The sequence below is a fragment of the Bos taurus genome, chromosome 2 (genome assembly GCF_002263795.3).
Source record: "Bos taurus isolate L1 Dominette 01449 registration number 42190680 breed Hereford chromosome 2, ARS-UCD2.0, whole genome shotgun sequence".
Taxonomy (NCBI): Eukaryota; Metazoa; Chordata; class Mammalia; order Artiodactyla; family Bovidae; genus Bos; species Bos taurus.
Window position 1 is genome coordinate 14,378,299 of NC_037329.1, and position 18,934 is coordinate 14,397,232.

At 40.2% G+C, this 18,934-nt stretch overlaps 1 protein-coding gene across 11 annotated transcripts in view; it reads left to right on the forward strand.

The window, feature by feature from the left end:
* PDE1A (phosphodiesterase 1A) overlaps positions 1-18,934 on the forward strand; it is a 400,450-nt gene that overhangs the window by 325,075 nt on the left and 56,441 nt on the right. For 10 of the 11 annotated variants that reach the window (XM_059891725.1, XM_015474638.3, XM_010801844.4 and 7 more), the window contains 2 exons: positions 5,491-5,592; positions 5,701-5,821. In XM_059891725.1, coding sequence (XP_059747708.1) covers positions 5,491-5,592; positions 5,701-5,821 — 223 coding nt within the window. Of the gene's footprint in view, positions 1-5,490; positions 5,593-5,700; positions 5,822-6,813; position 18,934 lie in introns of those variants that run through there. The other variant, XM_059891730.1, reaches the window with a different exon arrangement.

The window sequence follows — 18,934 nt, forward strand, 5'->3', positions numbered from 1 at the left end:
CAACATTTGGGGAAAAAACTACAAATATGCTAAAATGACCTAGATGCAGAGGGTAATCTTAAATATTGCTCCAAACCATCTGTATTCTTAAAAAAGATTTACATGAAAAGGTATTGCTTATTGCCATGCAGGAGAAAATAATAAGATATACCCCTGCCACTTAGCATACATTTCCTCTTTTTCTCTTGATCCTCTCTGGTCATCATTGTCCCCTTCATTTACTATAGGATTGCCAGATACATCAAATAAAAATAAAGGACATACAATTAAGTGTAAATTTCAGATAAACATAGAGATTTTTTAGCGTAAGTACATCCCTAGTTAGCTCAATGGTGGGGTTAATGGCGACCTCCTCTAAGAGGGCTTATGCCGTACCCAAGCCTGCTGCACCCAGAGCCCCTGTCCCTGTGGCAATCCACTGCTGACCTGTACCTCCACAGGAGATGATCAAACAGTTCTGTCCCAGTCTTTGTGGGGTCCCTGGGTCCTGGTGCACACAAGGTTTGTTTGAGCCCTCTGAATGTCTCTGGCAGGAATGGGGTTTGATTCTAAACTTGAATTCCCCTTCCTAACATCTTGCTGGGGCTTCTCCTTTGTCCTTGGACGTGGGGTATCTCCTCACAGCCACTCCAGCACCTACCATCTTACTGGGGTTTCTCTGACCTTGGACGTGGGGTATCTCCTCATGACTGGTTCGGCGAAGTGCAGCCACCGCTCCTGATCTTGGACATGGGGTATCTCCTCTCCACACAAAACTGTGATCAATAGACTGAAAACATGCTCCTTAAGTTCCTTGGCTACATCCTTCAGGTTGCCCAGGACTAATTCCAGATCCTCCATGATGATCTTGATCTGTTCCTTCACCTTGGTTTTTTTGGGGTTCCAACAATATTAGAGGGCCTACAAAATCACTGCAAATGGTGATTGTAGCCATGAAATTAGAAGGCGCTTGCTCCTTGGAAGAAAAGTTATGACCAACCTAGACAGCATATTAAAAAGCAGAGACACTACTTTGCCAACAAAGGTCTGTCTAGTCAAGGCTATGGCTTTTCCAGTGGTCATGTATGGATGTGAAAGTTGGACTATAAAGAAAGCTGAGCACTGAAGAATTGATACTTTTGAACTGTTGTGTTGGAGAAGACTCTTGAGAGTCCCTTGGACTGCAAGGAGACCCAACCAGTCCATCCCAAAGGAGATCGGTCCTGAATATTCATTGGAAGGACTGATGCTGAAGCTGAAATTCTAATACTTTGGCCACCTGATGCTAAGAGCTAACTCATTGGAAAAGACCCTGATGCTGGGAAAGATTGAAGGCAGAAGGAGAAGGGGACGACAGAGGATGAGATGGTTGGATGGCATCACCGGCTCAATGGACATGAGTTTGAGTAAACTCCCGGAGTTGGTGATGGACAGGGAGGCCTGGCTTCCTGCAGTCCATGGAGTCGCAAAAAGTTGGCCATGACTGAGTGATTGAACTGAACTGACATCCCTAGTATTCTGTGACCTACTTATATTTTTTAAAAAGCCTTTATCTTTAACAAAGATCTCATTAAATCAGTTAACATGCTGAAAACAATCCAATTTCTGATGCAAACATCAAAGTTTTGTTTGTTTTATAATTTAAATCAAGCTAAAAAGAAATGTCCAAACAAGTAACCTGGGATTAAGATCTGCCTTAAAATAAAGAAATAAGAGGTTAATTTAGAGTTTAAAAGAGGCCCTAATTTCCCATCGTTATTTTTTTCAAATATTCAAACTTTCTGGTATTTCAAGGCCAGAAAAAATATGGGCTCACTTTTACAGACATAGAAAAAGCTCTAATGTGGGAGGAAAGAGGCATTTTGTTTTGGGAACCCACTTCAGGTCTTACATTTCATTCCACAGGAAACATAGCCCAGTTGGGTCACCAACCTAGGAAGGATCTAATCATAAAAGGCACCACTGTTGGGTATGTGGAAAATAGAAAGGTAAGGGTAGAATCAGGTGCCGAGTTGGTTCCTAAGGTCCCAGAGATTGACTATTTCCATCTAGAATATTAATTTATTTCTTCATCAGTGATTATCCTTCCCAGGGGTTATATTTGCATTATTAATTTTTGTTATTCCTTTGAATTAACCCTCTTCTTCTCTAAGTTGATTCTGTTGCTGTTTCAGTGTGATATTTTTCTGTTACACTCTTTTCTTTCACATCTTTATTATTTATTCTAATAGTTTGGTCCTGTAATATTTTATATTTTTGTACAGTAGCTTACTGTACAAAACAAGTAGCTTACTGTACAAAACATCCTAATTGAATGGTTTTATAATTTTTTTTTTTTTTTTTAGCCACGCCACACAGCTTATGGGATCATAATTCCCCCACGAGGGGTTGAACCTGTGACCCTGGCATGCTTGTACCAAGTCCTAACAACTGGACTGCCAGGAAATTCCCAAATTTGTTTAACAAATACCATAATATTGTTACTGGGTCCAAGCTTGCTCTGTTTGCTGCACAACAGGCCAGTGAATCCTAGAGACGAGGTGTTGAGGCAAGGAAGAGACTTTAATCGGGGAGCAGTCAGACAGAGAAGATGGCAGGCTAGCACCTCAAAATAGCCATCTTATTGGTGTCTGGATGCCAGGGTTTTTTTATAGATTAAAGGGGAGGGGAGGTGAGAAATCAAAGGGAAAAGGCTATTAATGTTGCAAACATCTCCTAGAATGGCAAACCTCAGGCAGGGAATGTGTTCATTTCTTCCTTCCTGCCATCCACAGCTGGACAGGGTTGTGAACAGAGGCACTTGAGTTTAACAGTCAGGCAGAGGAGCAAGATTCTCTGAGGCAAACCACTCTGTATGAATATAATAACAAAAGCAACAAAAAGCACATCAAAGAGACAGTTCCAACATGGAGTCAGAATTGGCTTCCTCCCTGAAGCAATATCACATGATTTATGAGTTGACTTATATATGATTGATGATACGGTAGAATTTAACAAATCCAACACTGTTTCCAAAAGCTATAAAAATGCATTTGCGAGTATAACCTTAATCCTATTTCACCAAGAATTAAAATATGGATAGCTTTTTAAAGACTTGTAGGTTTTCTGTTTGCATATCTATTTCTTCAAGTAACTTTAGTAACCATAAATGCAGCGATATTTAAATTTTGGCAAGAAAAATTTATAAAGAATACATTTCCTTTGTGTACTAGTTTATTGATATATTATTAGTTGATTATTGATTACACCTAGCATTTACTGATTACTTTTACAAAACAGAATTCAACTGAGTAAATTTTAAAGATCTTACTGACTTTATCCAACAATTCATGAATTGGGCAAAATCCCATCTAGCAGATAAAAAGGAGCTCCTAATAACTACAAAATGGCAGAATTTTATAAGTAGAAACAGGCAAGACAAGAAAGTTATTCTAGCAAGGATCTGATTGTTTCAGGCAAAGTCAGCTTTTGTGGGGGTATAATAGGAGAAGGCAATGGCACCCCACTCCAGTACTCTTGCCTGGAAAATCCCGTGGATGGAGGACCCTGATAGGCTGCAGTCCATGGGGTCACTAAGAGTCAGGCAAGACTGAGTGACTTCACTTTCACTTTTCACTTTCCTGCATTGGAGAAGGAAATGGCAACCCACTCCAGTGTTCTTGCCTGGAGAATCCCAGGGACGGGGGAGCCTGGTGGGCTGCCGTCTATGGGGTCGCACAGAGTCGGACATGACTGAAGCGACTTAGCAGCAGCAGCAGCAGCAATAGGGGTCTATCAGGCAGATTTCCTCCCTAGTGCTGACCAGATAATTGGTTTAAGTTTTCACTCCTGGGGGAGGTTAAAACTATAAATTAGGTATTAAATCTTGGTTTGATGTGAGTTTAGCACAAATACTGCACTTTGGGTCTGTGTTTCTTTTTTCACATTACATCTGCAAACTACAATGTATTTATTAAGTCTTACAGATTTCATAAAGCTTTGCTCTCATTTTTCCTACTTAACATGAAGGTTTTGGTACAGTGGGTATTGCAACATGGATATCTCATAATTTAGAAGAAAAAATGTAACTGAGAATAATTGTATTAACTTCTTTGATATCTGCCATTCCCTTAATATTTGGGTAAAAGTATATTCTAAGCAGGCTATCCAATATCATGAACAGTAAGTAATCAGAGTATTGTTTTCTCATTGCTGCCATCCTAAAAACCCAGATGAATTGAGCACCCATAATTTTCAGCAAGAATCTCCAATCTGTGTTGTTTTTCAAACAAATCATTCAATCATACCAACTTTAGGTAAAACATCTTTGACACAAGATCATAATTCAAGTTTGCCATACACTTGTAATTTAGCTTACTCTACTGGCCACAGAATAAAAATAAAATATGATTTCCAGCATAAGTGACTTGTTTACCTATCTGTACTGAGCAAGCAATGAGTTGTAGAACATGCAAGGCTTTGCTGGGGTTACTCATCTCCTGCTTAGTGTGAGAATGATTTATTCATGCATAGGCTTTGTGATATGGTCACCATGTTTACAGTGTCTTGGTTATGATTTCAACAGTACCAAGAGCTCTGTCTATGATATGTAGGCTCAAGGTCCCCAGAGCTTAAACAGAGAATTCCCAGTCACTGATAGTCTTGATTTCCTGGAGGTCTTATGATAGAAACTTGATACAATGCAGTGGTCCAACTGCCAGCTTTGGTAGTACTCCTCTTGCGGTTGAGTCTTATCTCTGCTATATACTAGCTGTGTGACTGGGCAAACAACCCAGTCCTCTTGGATTGGAAATAATAGTGCCCCTCACATAGAAAGCACTTAAAACACTGTCTGGATGGAATAAATATTGAATAATGGTGCTAGTTTTACTAATAGTAAATTCTTCCTTTAGAGTGGTTTTTCTCTAAAATTGGTTAGGATCCTTTCTGATATTAATTATTTCTAAAAGTAATATTTAGAAAGTATGAGTGGGGAAGGGTTGTGTGTATGGGAGGGAAAGCATGCAGGTCTTTAAAAGGAGATGTTACATAGCATCATTCACAGATTGCTCTCCTGGCGACATCCTAAAGCCAAACTTCTATAAGCTCTTTGATATTTAAAAATGTAGCATCTTTTCTGCTCATAGCATTAGAAAAAATAAAATGTAATTCTTTTTTTTAAATTTTATTTTATTTTTAAACTTTACAATATTGTATTGCTTTTGCCAAATATCGAAATGAATCCGCCACAGGTATACATGTGTTCCCCATCCTGAACCCTCCTCCCTCCTCCTTCCCCATACCATCCCTCTGGGTCGTCCCAGTGCACCAGCCCCAAGCATCCAGTATCGTGCATCAAACCTGGACTGGCAACTCGTTTCATACATGATATTATACATGTTTCAATGCCATTCTCCCAAATCTTCCCACCCTCTCCCTCTCCCACAGAGTCCATAAGACTCTTAATATTAAATGTTTCACTTGAGAACAAAGAAAAAAGGCCAAACTTTTCTGCTTTTGATGACTCCACAGGGATCTTCGGAACCTAGTGATTGAAATGGTGTTGTCTACAGACATGTCGGGTCACTTCCAGCAAATTAAAAATATAAGAAATAGTTTGCAGCAACCTGAAGGGTAGGTTATAATTTTGTTTTCATATTAAAGATCTGTGGGCTTGGACTTGGAAAAGACTGTGGTTGGTTATTTTGTGCTGATAATGTGAGCATGCCCTTGTTTTGACAGGCTTGACAAAGCCAAAACCATGTCCCTGATTCTCCATGCAGCAGACATCAGTCACCCAGCCAAATCCTGGAAGCTGCACCACCGATGGACCATGGCCCTAATGGAGGAGTTTTTCCTACAGGTGCCTCTTTCACATTGTCTGGGCAAATGCTTTTGGCAATAGCGGCTGTGCATATTAACATGCATCTTATCTGTACAGAAACCAGACCTTGTGATGTGACATTACCAACTGGCCACACCACATTCTTGGGACTTCAGGCAGAATTTATTAATCTCTCAGATAAACGTATTAAATAATCCTATGTAGTATTATACATGTTTTAAAGAGGGTCAAGTTTTGGATCTTAGATGCCAAGCTAAGAGAGAAGGAAATGAACAGAATAGAGTTGTTATCAAAAGGTAAAATGCTAGGATTAGGGTTTTCAAAGACAGAAAATAGCTTTCATCATAAAAAGGGAAAGGGAGGATGTGTAACACTTCTGCATACATCTTTTTGTTTGGAATTTATTTACACATGCATAGCTTCAAGGATGGCTGAGAAATATAGTTTTTAGCTGGATGAACATGTACCTAACTGCAAGAAGCTATTGTTATGTGAAAAAGCAAGCCTGGATATTGTCAACAAAAAATTAATCAATAGCCTATATAAGAAAGAGATGGAAAATTTTATTTGAGTCAAACTGAGAATTATAATCTAGGAAAGTCTCTCAGAGAGTTCTGAGAACTGTTCTGAAGAGGTAAAGGGGGAGGACAGTATATATGTGATTTTGGCAAGAGGGGTGCATGTAATCAGGTACATGTCTCCACAGAAAGTTGCTGCTAGTCACTAGGAACAGACATCTTGGTTATGCTTTTCTAAGTATGGAAAGATACAAGAATCCGGGTTCATAAGAAATTTCTACTGAAAATATTTAACTGTCTAAGGGCCAGTTCTATCCGTTTCCCTAGAACAAAGTGCCTCATTCTCCTCTTCACTCTGAATTCCTTTTAGCGTGTGTTATAAATCAGCAACCACAGTGGCTAATGACTTCTTGTAGAACTGGATGGTGGGCAGTATTCTTTATTTTACAATCTCTTCCCTTTGTTGTTGCTGCTGCTGCTGCTGCTGCTAAGTCGCTTCAGTCATGTCCGACTCTGTGTGACCCCATAGATGGCAGCCCACCAGGCTCCCCCCGTCCCTGGGATTCTCCAAGCAAGAACACTGGAGTGGGTTGCCATTTCCTTCTCCAATGCATGAAAGTGAAAAGTGAAAGTGAAGTCGCTCAGTTGTGTCCGACCCTCAGCGACCCCATGGACTGCAGCCTTCCAGGCTTCTCCGTCCACGGGATTTTCCAGGCAAGAGTACTGGAGTGGGGTGCCATTGCCTTCTCCACCCTTCCCTTTAGGTCCTAATTTTGACTAAGATTTAGGAGACATTTCATGACCAGTTTGTCCCATGGTGCTAGGAATGCTCATTCCCATGTCAGGCAAGTGTTTCATTGATAACCCACTCAATATACTATTCCTGGACTGTACTCATTAACAGTGGCCAAAAACTTCTGGAACACTTGTCATACTATTCTGTTATAGTTCAGGAAAGGGTTTCATCTTGTTGCTTCTTCCAATACCTAGAGTTACACTTTTATAATCATTGATCCTATAGAACTGAGTATTTGATCAATTGTTACAAGCTGCCTAATCATTAATTTTATTTGAGTCTCAGCCACACATTTGGTAACACAAGCAACAATAATCATGAAAAATCAGCAGAATACAAATGATAGACCTAGTAACATTAATAAGTTTATGTGAGTACTTAAGAACTTCCGTTAGGTATGGTCCATATCTCCCCAGGTCACCTGACCAGTCTGTTGTGCACCAATCACTGTCTTTAAGGGAAATGATGTATTGGCATTGTACATAAAGTTCATCAAAGATGGCTGCACATACAAAGCAAGCAGTGGGTCATCTTGACTCCTTGTGACGTTGAAAAAGTTATGTTATTTTCTAAGGAGGGACATGGCTGGTGCCAGAAGGAGAAAAATTCATCTTTATGATTAAGCAGGTATTTCTGCCCCTGGCGAGGTTTGGTTAATGCCTAATGCATGTGTACAATGGACACTTGAGGGGAGGGAAAAGGCCCAAATGGGCAGCAAGAAATTATGTTTAAATTTTCCTTGTATTGCCTTGAAATGTGAATTTTCACTTCATCAACATGGAGAATGACCAGCGTTCTCTACAACATGCATATGTGTTCTTTCCTCTATGGCGTCCCTCTTCTGTCTCTACTCCCACTTGGGGTTCTAGAGTATAGTGCATCAGGTAACTCAGGAACTTTCTACACTTACAATTATAATTTTATTATAAAGAATACAACTCAGAACAGCCAAATAAAGATGTATAAAGGGCAAGGTTTGGAAGGGCCCCAGACATGGAACTTCCATGCTCTCTCCCCATAGAGACAGGGTATGCCACCTTCCTGGTACAGTGTGATCACCAGCCAACATGTGCTGCTCAGCTTTGGGGTCAGGAGTTTTTATGGGGGGCTCATTTCATAGACATGATTGATTAAATCATTGGCCAATATAAGGGAAGTCAATCTCCAGCCCTCCTTTCATACCAGGAGAGCAGGCTGCCCCAGTATTCCAGGCCTCTAATCCTGTGGTTATTCTCTCTGGTGACCAGCTCCATCCTGAAGAAATCTATGGGGTCTCGGCCATGACTCAGATAATTGTTTTATTTTTATTTATTTATTTGACTGGGCCAAGTCTTCGTTGCAGCATGTGGGATCTCCCTTGTGTCACGTGGAATCTTTTGTAGTGGTGCGTGGACTCCAGTTGTGATGCATGTAGAAGGGCCCATTTTTCAGAAGGAATGAAGGAGAGTAATTAGATGAGCTAACTCCCTTAAGTAAGTTGTTTCAAGAAGGCCAAACTAGTGCATCTTCCCCTCCTTTCACAATTAAATTTCCCTAGAGAATTAGTGATCCCTCAAATTCTACCCTCAGTCTTAGAGTACCCTTCACGCCTTTGGTCAGGAGCTTGCTATGTGCTTGCTGCAGATGTTGCTTCTGAGATTAAAAGCACTTTGGTGAAAGAGGTTTCTCAAGATACCTGTACTTCACCCTTTTTTAATCTTCTTCATTACTTTAAAACTATAGAAATTATTTTGGCTTCAGAGAAAATGCAGAAGTGAAACAAGAAAAATGTGCCATCAAATCACTGGGTTTGACATCTTGTTGACAGCTGTCAGAGCATTTCACTCTGTTAAGGAAGAGTTAAAATAATTACAGACATAATTCACTTATTGTGCCTCATTTTGTTGTGCTTTGCAGATACTACTTTCTTTGTTTGGTTTTACAAATTGAAAGTTTGTGGCAATCCTGCATACAGCAGGTCATCGTGACATTTTTCTGACAGCGTTTGTTTACCTCATGTCTCTATGTCAGGTTTTGGTAATTCTCACAGTCTTTCATGTTTTTAATTTTTTATTGTTATATATATTTGTTGAGGTTTCTCTGGTGGCTCAGTGGTAAAAAACTCACCTGCCAATGCAGGAGATAGAGTCTCAATCCCTGGGTTGGAAAGATCCCCTGGAGAAGGAAATGGCAACCCACTCCAAGATTCTTGCCTGGGAAATCTCATGGACAGAAGGAGCCTGGCAGGCTACAGTCCATGGGGTTGCAAAAGAGTCAGACACGACTCAGCAACTAAACAATAACTCAGTGGCTAAATATAACAATGTATTTGTTATATATATTTTCACTATTACTATATGTGTTATTATTATATGTATTTGTTATATGTATTATATGATCAGTGACCTTTGATGTTACTATTGTAATCATTTCGGGGTGCCACAAACCACTTCTGTGTAAGAAGGCGGTATTAATTGATAAATGTTGTTTGTGTTCTGACCACTCACTGACTAGCTGGCCATTCCCTGTCTCTCTCCTTCTCCTTGGGCTTCCCTATTCCCTGAGACAGGACAATATTGGAATTAGACAAATTAACAATCTTATAATGGCCTCAAAGTGTTCACAGGAAAGGAAGAGTTGCATATCTCTCACTTTAAATCAAAAGCTAGAAATGATTAAGCTTAATAGAATATATGCGTTAGTCACTCAGTCGTGTCTGACTCTTTGTGACCCCCACGGACTATAGCCTGCCAGGCTCCCTTGTCCATGGAATTCTCCAGGCAAGAATACTAGAGATTCCCTTCTCCAGGGGATCTTCCCAACCCAGGGATTGAACCCAGGTCTCCCATACTACAGGAAGATTCTTTACCATCTGAGCCATCTGGGAAGCCCAGCTTAATAGAAAAGGCACATCAGAAGCTGAGATGAGCTGAAAGCTGGGCCTCTTTTGCAGATTAGCCAAGTTGTGGATGCAAATAAAAAGGTCTTGAAGAAAATTAAAAGTGCTACTGCAGTGAACACATGAATGATGAGAAAGCAAAATAGTACTGATATGGAGATGATGTATTATTGATATGGAGAAAGTTTTAGTGGTCTAATTAGATCAAAAAAGCCACAACATTCCCTCAAGCCAAAGCCTAATCCAGAGTAAGGCTCTAACTCTCTTTAAATCTATGAAGCCTGAGAGGGGAGGAAGCTACAGAAGAAACGCTCGAAGCTAGCAGAGGCTGGTTCCTGAGGTTAAAGGAAAGAAGCCATCTCTATAACATAAAAGTGTAAAGTGAAGCAGTAAGTGCTTCAAGATACCCAGAAAATCTAAGTAAGACAATCAGGAAGGTTGCTTCATTAAACAACAGATTTTCAGTGTAAGGAAACAGCTTTCTATGGGAAGAAGATGACATCTAGGACTTTCATAGCTAAAGAGTGGCTGGCTTCAAAGCTTCAAAGGCTGACTCACTTGTTAGGGGCTAATGCCATCGGTGACTTAAAGTTGAAGCCATGGCTCACTTACTGTTCTGAAAATCCATAGGGCCCTTAGTGTTAGTCGCTCAGTCGTATCCGTCTCTTTGCAACCCCATGGACTGTAACCTGCCAGGCTCCTCCATCCATGAGATTTTCCAGGCAAGAATACTGGAGTGGGTAGTCATTTCCTTTTCCAGGGGATCTTCCCAACCTAGGTATCAAACCTGGGTCTCCCACATTGCAGGCAGACTATTTACCATCTGAGCCACCAGGGAAGCCCTTAAGAATTATGCTAAGTTTGTCCTACCTGTACTCTATAAATGGAACAATAAAGCCTGAATGACAGCACATCTATTGACAATATGCTTTACTGAATATTTTAAGGCCATTGCTGAGACCCATTGCTCAGGAAAAGATTCCTTTTAAATTATTACTGTTTGTTGGCAATGCACCGGTTATCTGAGAGCTTTGATGGAGATGTACAAGATAATGTTGCTTTCATGCCTGTTAACACAACATCCATTCTGCAGCCATGGATCAAGGAATAATTTCCACTTTCAAGTCTTACTATGTAAGAATTATATTTCATAAAACTATATCTGCCATAGATAGTGATTCCTCTGATGGATCTGAGCAAAGCACTTGAAAACCTTCTGGAAATAATTCACTATTCCAGATGTCATTAAGAACATTTGTTATTCATATAAAAAGTCAAGATACTGATATTAACAGGAGCTTAATAAAAGTTGATTCTAACCCTCAGGGATGATTTGGAGGAGTTCAAGACTTCAGTGGAGGAAGTAACTGTAGATGTGGAAATAACAGGAAAGTTAGAATTAGATGTGAAGCCTGAAAATGTGACTGAATTGCTGCAATATCATAATAAGACTTTAATTCATGAGTTGCTTCTGAAGGATGAGCAAAAAAAGTGATTTCTTGATATGGAAACTATTCATGGCGAAGATGCTGTGAAAATTGTTGAAATGACAACAGAGGATTTAGAATATTATGTTAAGTTTATAATAGTTGATAAAGCAGTGGCAGAGTTTGAGAGGGTTGACTTCAATTTTGAAAGAATTCTGCTATGGGTAAAATGCTGTCAAACACCACCACATGTTACAGAGATACCATTCATGAAAGGAAGAGTCAATTGATGCGCCACATTCATTGTGTTCTTATTTTAAGAAATGGCACAGCCACCCCCAACCTTTAGCAACTACCACCCTGATCAGTAAGCAGCCATCAGTACTCAAAACTCTCCACTAGCAAAAAGATTACAATTCACTGAAGACTCAGATGATGGCTAAAATTTCTATCAATAAAGTATTTTTAAATTAAGCTATGTATATTGCTTTTTAGGCATAATGTAAGTACACAATTATTAGACTACATTAGACTACAGTATGATATAAACATAACTTTTATATACATTAGGAAACAAAAAAAACTCGTAGCTCACTTTATTACAATGCTTGCTTTGTGCTAGGAAACATAAAAACTCATATAGCTCACTTTATTACAGTGCTTGCTTTATTTAGGTGGTCTGAAACCCAACCTAGAATATCTCCAAGGTACGTGTATTAGTTCTTTGTTATGCCTTTCAAAGAAGAAATTCCAACAACCCCCAAGGGAATTGCTGAGACAGACATAAACTATCAGGCCTGAGCACATCGGGCTACTTGAGTTTCCAAGTTGATGGAACCACTTTCTCAACCTCTACCTACAGGCTCATCTCCAAGAAAAGATGCATTGATTCAGGGGCATAACTAAGTTGTTGGCTAAATAATTGAGTTTAGTGGTCTCTGTTCTGCTCTATTCAGTCGCTAAGTCAAGTCCAACTCTTTGCAACCCCAGGGACTACAGCATGCCAGGCTTCCCTCTCCTCACTAGCTCCTAGAGTTTGATCAAATTCACATCCATTGAGTCTGTGATGCTATCTAACCATCTCATCCTCTGCTGCCCTCTTCTCCTCCAGCCCTTCATCCTTCCCAGCATTAGGGTCTTTTCCAATGAGTCAGCTCTTCACATCAGGTAGCCAAAATTAGGAGTTTCAGCATTAGTCCTTCCAATGAATATTTGGGACTGATTTCCTTTGGAAAGATTGGTTTGGTCTCCTTGCTGTCCAAGGGACTCTCAGGAGTGTTCTCCAGCACCATAACACAAAAGCATCAGTTCTTTGGTGCTCAGCCTTCTTTATGGTCCAATTCTACATCAGTACCTGTCTACTAGAAGAACCATAACTTTGACTATATAGACCTTTGCCAGTAAAGTGATATCTCTGTTTTTTAAGATGCTGTCTAGGTTTGTGATAACTTTCTTTCCAAGGAGGAAGCATCTTTTAATTTCATGGCTCCAGTCACTGTTTGCAGTAATTTTGGAGCCCAAGAAAATAAAATCTGTCACTATTTCCACTTTTCCCCCTTCTGTTTGCCATGAAGTGATAGGACCAGATGTTATAATCTTAGTTTTTTGAATGTTGAGTTTTAAGCCAGCTTTTTCACTCTCCTCTTTCACCCTTATCAGGAGGTTCTTTAATTCCTCTTCATTTTCTGCCGTTAGGGTGGTATAATATGAATATCTGAGGTCATTGATATTTATCCCAGAAATCTTGATTCCAGCTTGTGATTCATTCAGCTTGGCATTTTGCATGATATGCTCTGCACACCTAGGGCTTCCCAGGTAGCACAGGGGTAAAGAATCTGCCTGTCAATGCAAGAGATGCTGGTTCAGTCCCTGAGTCAGAAAGATCCCCTGGGGGAGGGCATGGAAACCCACTCCAGTACTCCTGCTGGAAAATTCCATGGACAGAGGAATCTGGCAGGCTACAGTCCATAGCGTCACAAAACGTCGGACATGACTGATCACTTACATATACACTCTGCATGTAAGTTAAATATACAAGGTGACAACATACAGCCTTGTTGTACTCCTTTCCCAATTTTGAGCCTCTCCGTTGTTCCATGTCGAGTTCTAACTGTTGCTTCTTGGTCTACATACAGGTTTCTCAGGAAGCAAGTAAGGTGGACTCATATTCCCACCGCTTTAAGAATATTTCACAGTTGTGATCCACACAGTCAAAGACTTTAGTGTAGCAAATGAAGCAGAAGTAGATTTTTTTCTGGAATTCGCCTGCCTTCACCATGATCCGACGAATGTCAGCAATTCGACCTCAGTTCTTCTGCCTTTTCTAAACCCAGCTTGTACATCTGGAAGTCCTCAGTTCATGGACTGCAGAAGCCTAGCTTGAATGATTTTGCACGTAACCTTGCTAGCATGTGAAACGAATGCGATTGTGCAGTAGTTTGAACATCCTTTAGCATTGCCCTTCTTTGGGACTGGAATGAAAATTGACTTTTTCCAGCCTTTTGGCCACTGCTGATATTTCCAAATTTGCTGATATATTGAGTGCAACACTTTAACAGCATTATCTTTTAGGATTTTAATGGCCTAGGGACCTAAAATTTTGCATCAGTCACTTGTCTGATTCAATGCATCAGAATATACATGTATTCAGGAAGTTTTTTTTATTTTTAAAAGTATTTTTTTGGCCTCCTATGGTTAGCATCCTCAAATGAAAGCACAACCTCCAGAAATATATAAATCAGTTGACTTATACAGTGTCTGTTGCTTTTGACCCTGGATTCACTTTAATGAAAAGTAAATGTTCCCTATTCAGGGACAGAGTAAGAAAATTGTTAAGTTTGTCAAACTCATCTTCAGGGATCCTGACTCTCTCTTTACATATCTTTCTCTTTCCCTTAGGAGTCTCCCTTGTCTTCTAGGGTTCCTGGTTCCCTCAGAGTCTGGCTGCAGGGCCCCCTACCAATCTTGTGCTTATGGCCTTTATTCACCCTAAAGAATAAATAACACTTTGAAATATTTATAAATAAATAATTAACTCACCTTAGCATTCAATGTGCTTAGCAGTGGAAGTTTAATATTCTGAATCAATTGTGCAGTACAAGAAGCAAGTATAATATAAAATCTCCTACTTCATCTGTAGGAAGATCAACCCTGCATACGTTTGTCAAATGCCTAAGTGCCATATGAAAATTTTAGCATCCAGCATTTTATGAAATTTAGTTCATGGAAAATAAATCATCACAATGCTTTTTTAAGGCCCAAATGATCATTTTCAGGTCAAGGAATTTAAATGGTATAAATCTACATCTTTTAAAATATCACCAACACTTTAACTAATAAAAGCAATTAGTCATCTTTGTATATGTCAATTAGGAATTTACAGTATAACATTTCCCATGAAGCGTATAAGTAGCTTTATTTCTATTTTAATAATAGTAATGTTTTGGAGAAGGAAATGGCAACCCACTCCGGTGTTCTTGCCTGGAGAATCCCAGGGACGGGGAAGCCTGGTGGGCTGCTGTCTGTGGGGTCGCACAGAGTCAGACACGAATGAAGTGACTTAGCAGTAGCAATGTCATTTTATTTAACAAGCTATTAATGATATTATTCTTTTACTTTATTCTCAACATGTTAAAATAAAATTCATAAGAGTCTTTCAGTCAAGCCCTCATACAGATTGTCTTATTGCTATTTGTAGTCCCAAAGTCTCCCTTTCATTCAGGTTTGAAGCACAAGCCTCATCTTTAACTTATCCCAAGCCACCCCATGCTGCCTACAAATTAATGTTTCAGAAACAGAATTCCTGTTACGTTAATTCCATCTAAGAAATAGAAAGGGAAAGCCAATGCCCCAGTCCATTAGAAGTAAATTAAGTGCTAATCCTTTCTCTTGCAGTTTAACATCATCCAAGATATGCATCAGTTCAGTTCAGTTCAGTTCAGTCGCCCAGTCATGTCCGACTCTTTGCGACCCCATGAACCACAGCAGCCAGGCCTCCCTGTCCATCACCAACTCCCAGAGTTCACCCAAACTCATGTCCCGGAGTTCACCCAAACTCATGTCCACCGAGTCGGTGATGCCATCCAACCATCTCATCCTCTGTCGTCCCTTTCACCTCCTGCCCTCAATCTTTCCCAACATCAGGGTCTTTTCCAATGAGTCAGCTCTTTGCATCAGGTGGCCAAAATATTGGAGTTTCAAGCTTCAGCATCAGTCCTTCCAACGAACACCCAGGACTGATCTCCTTTAGGATGGACTGATTGGATCTCCTTGCAGTCCATGGGACTCTCAAGAGTCTTCTCCAACACCACAGTTCAAAACCATCAATTCTTTGGCTCTCAGCTTTCTTTATAGTCCAACTCTTGCATCCATACATGATCACTGGAAAAACCATAGCCTTGACTAGACACACCTTTGTTGGCAAAGTAATGTCTCTGCTTTTTAATATGCTGTCTAGGTTGGTCATAACTTTCCTTCCAAGGAGTAACCGTATTTTAATTTCATGGCTGCAATCACCATCTGCAATGATTTTGGAGCCCAGAAAAATAAAGTCTGACACTGTTTCCACCGTTTCCCCATCTATTTGCCATGAAGTGATGGGACCAGATGCCATGATCTTAGTTTTCTGAATGTTGAGCTTTAAGCCAACTTTTCACTCTCCTCTTTCACTTTCATCAAGAGGCTCTTTAGTTCTTCTTCACTTTCTGCCATAAAGGTGGTGTCATCTGCATATCTGAGGTTACTGATATTTCTCCTGGCAATCTTGATACCAGCTTGTGCTTCTTCCAGCCCAGCGTTTCTCATGATGTACTCTGCATATAAGTTAAATAAGCAGGGTGACAATATACAGCCTTGACGTACTCCTTTTCCTATTTGGAACCAGTCTGTTGTTCCATGTCCAGTTCTAACTGTTGCTTCCTGACCTGCATATGCATCACACACCATACATACCTCTAATTTGCAGGTGCTTTTGCTATTATGAACTATGATTTTTGTTGTTGTTGTTCAGTTGTTGAGTCATGTCCAACTCTTTGTGACCCCATGACTGCAGCACCCAGGTTCCCTTGCCCTCCAGTATCTTAATGAAGTTTCCTTAAATTCATGACCATTGAGTCAGTGATGCTATCTAACCATCTCTGATTTTTATTAGTTAATATTACTGACTACTGACTATATATTAGGTAGTGTCCTTAAACTTCATATAAATTATCTTAGACAACCTCAGGATAACTCTATTAGACGAAGTTTGCTGGGAGAGGTCACAGAAATTCTTTCTCTATTTTCTGTAAGTTGTGACACAGTGAAACATTCCTGTTTGTAGCTCCTTGGCCTACTAATTCTTTGGTGACCATATCTAGATCTTCCCAAGCAAGTCTGATTTCAAACTTTCTGCCCCTCATAATCAGAGGCATGGTTCAGAGGAATTGCAGCAGAAAATATATCAGTAAAAACTTTAAAGCCACATATTGACATACTGTAAAGATCATGATGAAAAGATGTTAGAGAAAGCAGACAAAGGAAACTGAAGTTCTCAGACAGGTGTTGCCTTGTAACATGGGCTCTGCCACTAAATGCAGGCCACTCCCTTTTGTCCCCTGATCTTAGGACTAGATCGTATGTCCTAACAGTGGTCTTATGGGGCTTCCCTGGTGGCTCAGATGATAAAGAATCCACCTGCAATGTCAGAGACCCAGGTTCAATCCTTGGGTCGGGAAGATCTCCTGGAGGAGGGCATGGCAACCCACTCCAGTATTCTTGACTGGAGAATTCCATCTGTCCTCTCCCCTCTTCGAGAGGATACTCTTGAAGTATCCTCTCTCTTCTTGGAAATCTCCTTGAATGCAAAGAGCCAGTGTTTGATAAACCTTATCATAATTAATGGCTTCCCAGGTGGCACTAGTGGTAAAGTATCCACCTGCCAAAGCAGGAGACACAAGAAATGCAGGTTCTGTCCCTGGGTTGGGAAGATCTCCTGGAAGAGGAAATAGCAACCCACTCCAGTATTCTTGCCTGGAAAATGTCAAGGCCAGAGAAGCTGGGCAGGCTACTGTCCATGGGGTCATGAAGAGTCTGACATGACTAAGCAACTGAGCATGCGGTCACTATCATAGTAAAAAAGTTTTGCCCATAGTAGCCACCTTTAAATCTATTATCTCTTGTGATATTTAGCCCAAACAAAAATGGAGTTCTTTAATATTTGTGCTCAATTAATTTACAATTGATAAGATCACATAGTAAAAAATCATTGATATTTCAATTTTCTCTGATAAGACTACATTAAAATAAGATTTATGCAAACAGTAGCTCAGTTCATAAAGAATTTGCCTGCAATGCAGGAGACCTCGGTTCAATTCCTGTGTCAGGAAAATGTGCTGGAGAAGGGATAGGCTACCCACTCCAGTATTCTGGGGCTTCCCTTGTGGCTCAGCTGGTAAAGAATCTGCCTGCAATGTAGGAGACCTGGGTTCGATCCCTGGGTTTTGAAAATCCCCTGGAGAAGGGAGAGGCTACCCACTACAGTATTCTGGCCTGGAGAATTCCATAGACTGTATAGTCCATGGGGTCACAAAGAGTCAGACACATCTGAGTGATTTTTACTCACATGCAAACAGAATGCAAGAATATTGAATATGTTCCTCATTACTTGCTGTGGGAGTTTTAGTAAAACTTGGTTTATAGGTAGAAAGATCTTTCAAAATGCTCATACACTTAAAAAAAAAGTGTTTATTTATTTGACTGTACTGGGTCTTAGTTGCAGCATATGAGTTCTTAGATGCGGTATTGGGATCCAGTTCCCTGAGCAGGAATCAAACTCAGGCCCTCTGCTTTGGGAGTGTGGTGCCTTAGCCACTAGACCACCAAGCTGCTGCTGCTTAGTCGCTTTAGTCACGCCCTACTCTGTGCGACCCTGTGGACTGCAGCCTGCCAGGCTCCTCTGTCCATGGGATTCTCTAGGCAAGAGTACTAGAGTGGGTTTTCATGCCCCGCTCCAGGGGATCTTCCTGACCCAGGGATCAAACCTGGGTCTCGCATATTGCAGGCGGATTCTTTACTGCTGAGCCAAGGAGGTCCCTCTTTAGTTTAAAAAGCAGTCCAATCATGAATTATTGATACTGAAGATCTGCTGATATTATTTGGCATTGCAGGGAAAAAGCAGAAAATTCATGAGCTGGATTGTCAAATGCCAAATAACACACCAAGATGACTAGTTTATGGTGACTTTAGAAAATTCCAAAGAACAAAGGTTTATCTCTCTAGAATACCAATGCAGAATCTTCAGGTGCTGAAAATGTTCATGTTATTTTACTTCTGCAATGTGTGCCTTATACAACACATCCCCAAAAGGACACCAACTCAGTAAAGTTATATGAACTTGAATAACAGCTTTTGGTTTTATAATAAATACACAAAGCCAATTAAGAAATAAAATATGCAACTTTTTAAGGCTTTTTATCTAAGCTGCTCTTATCTTAGTTTCTCCATACCAAGTCTATACTAATGGGCGTTTCTTTC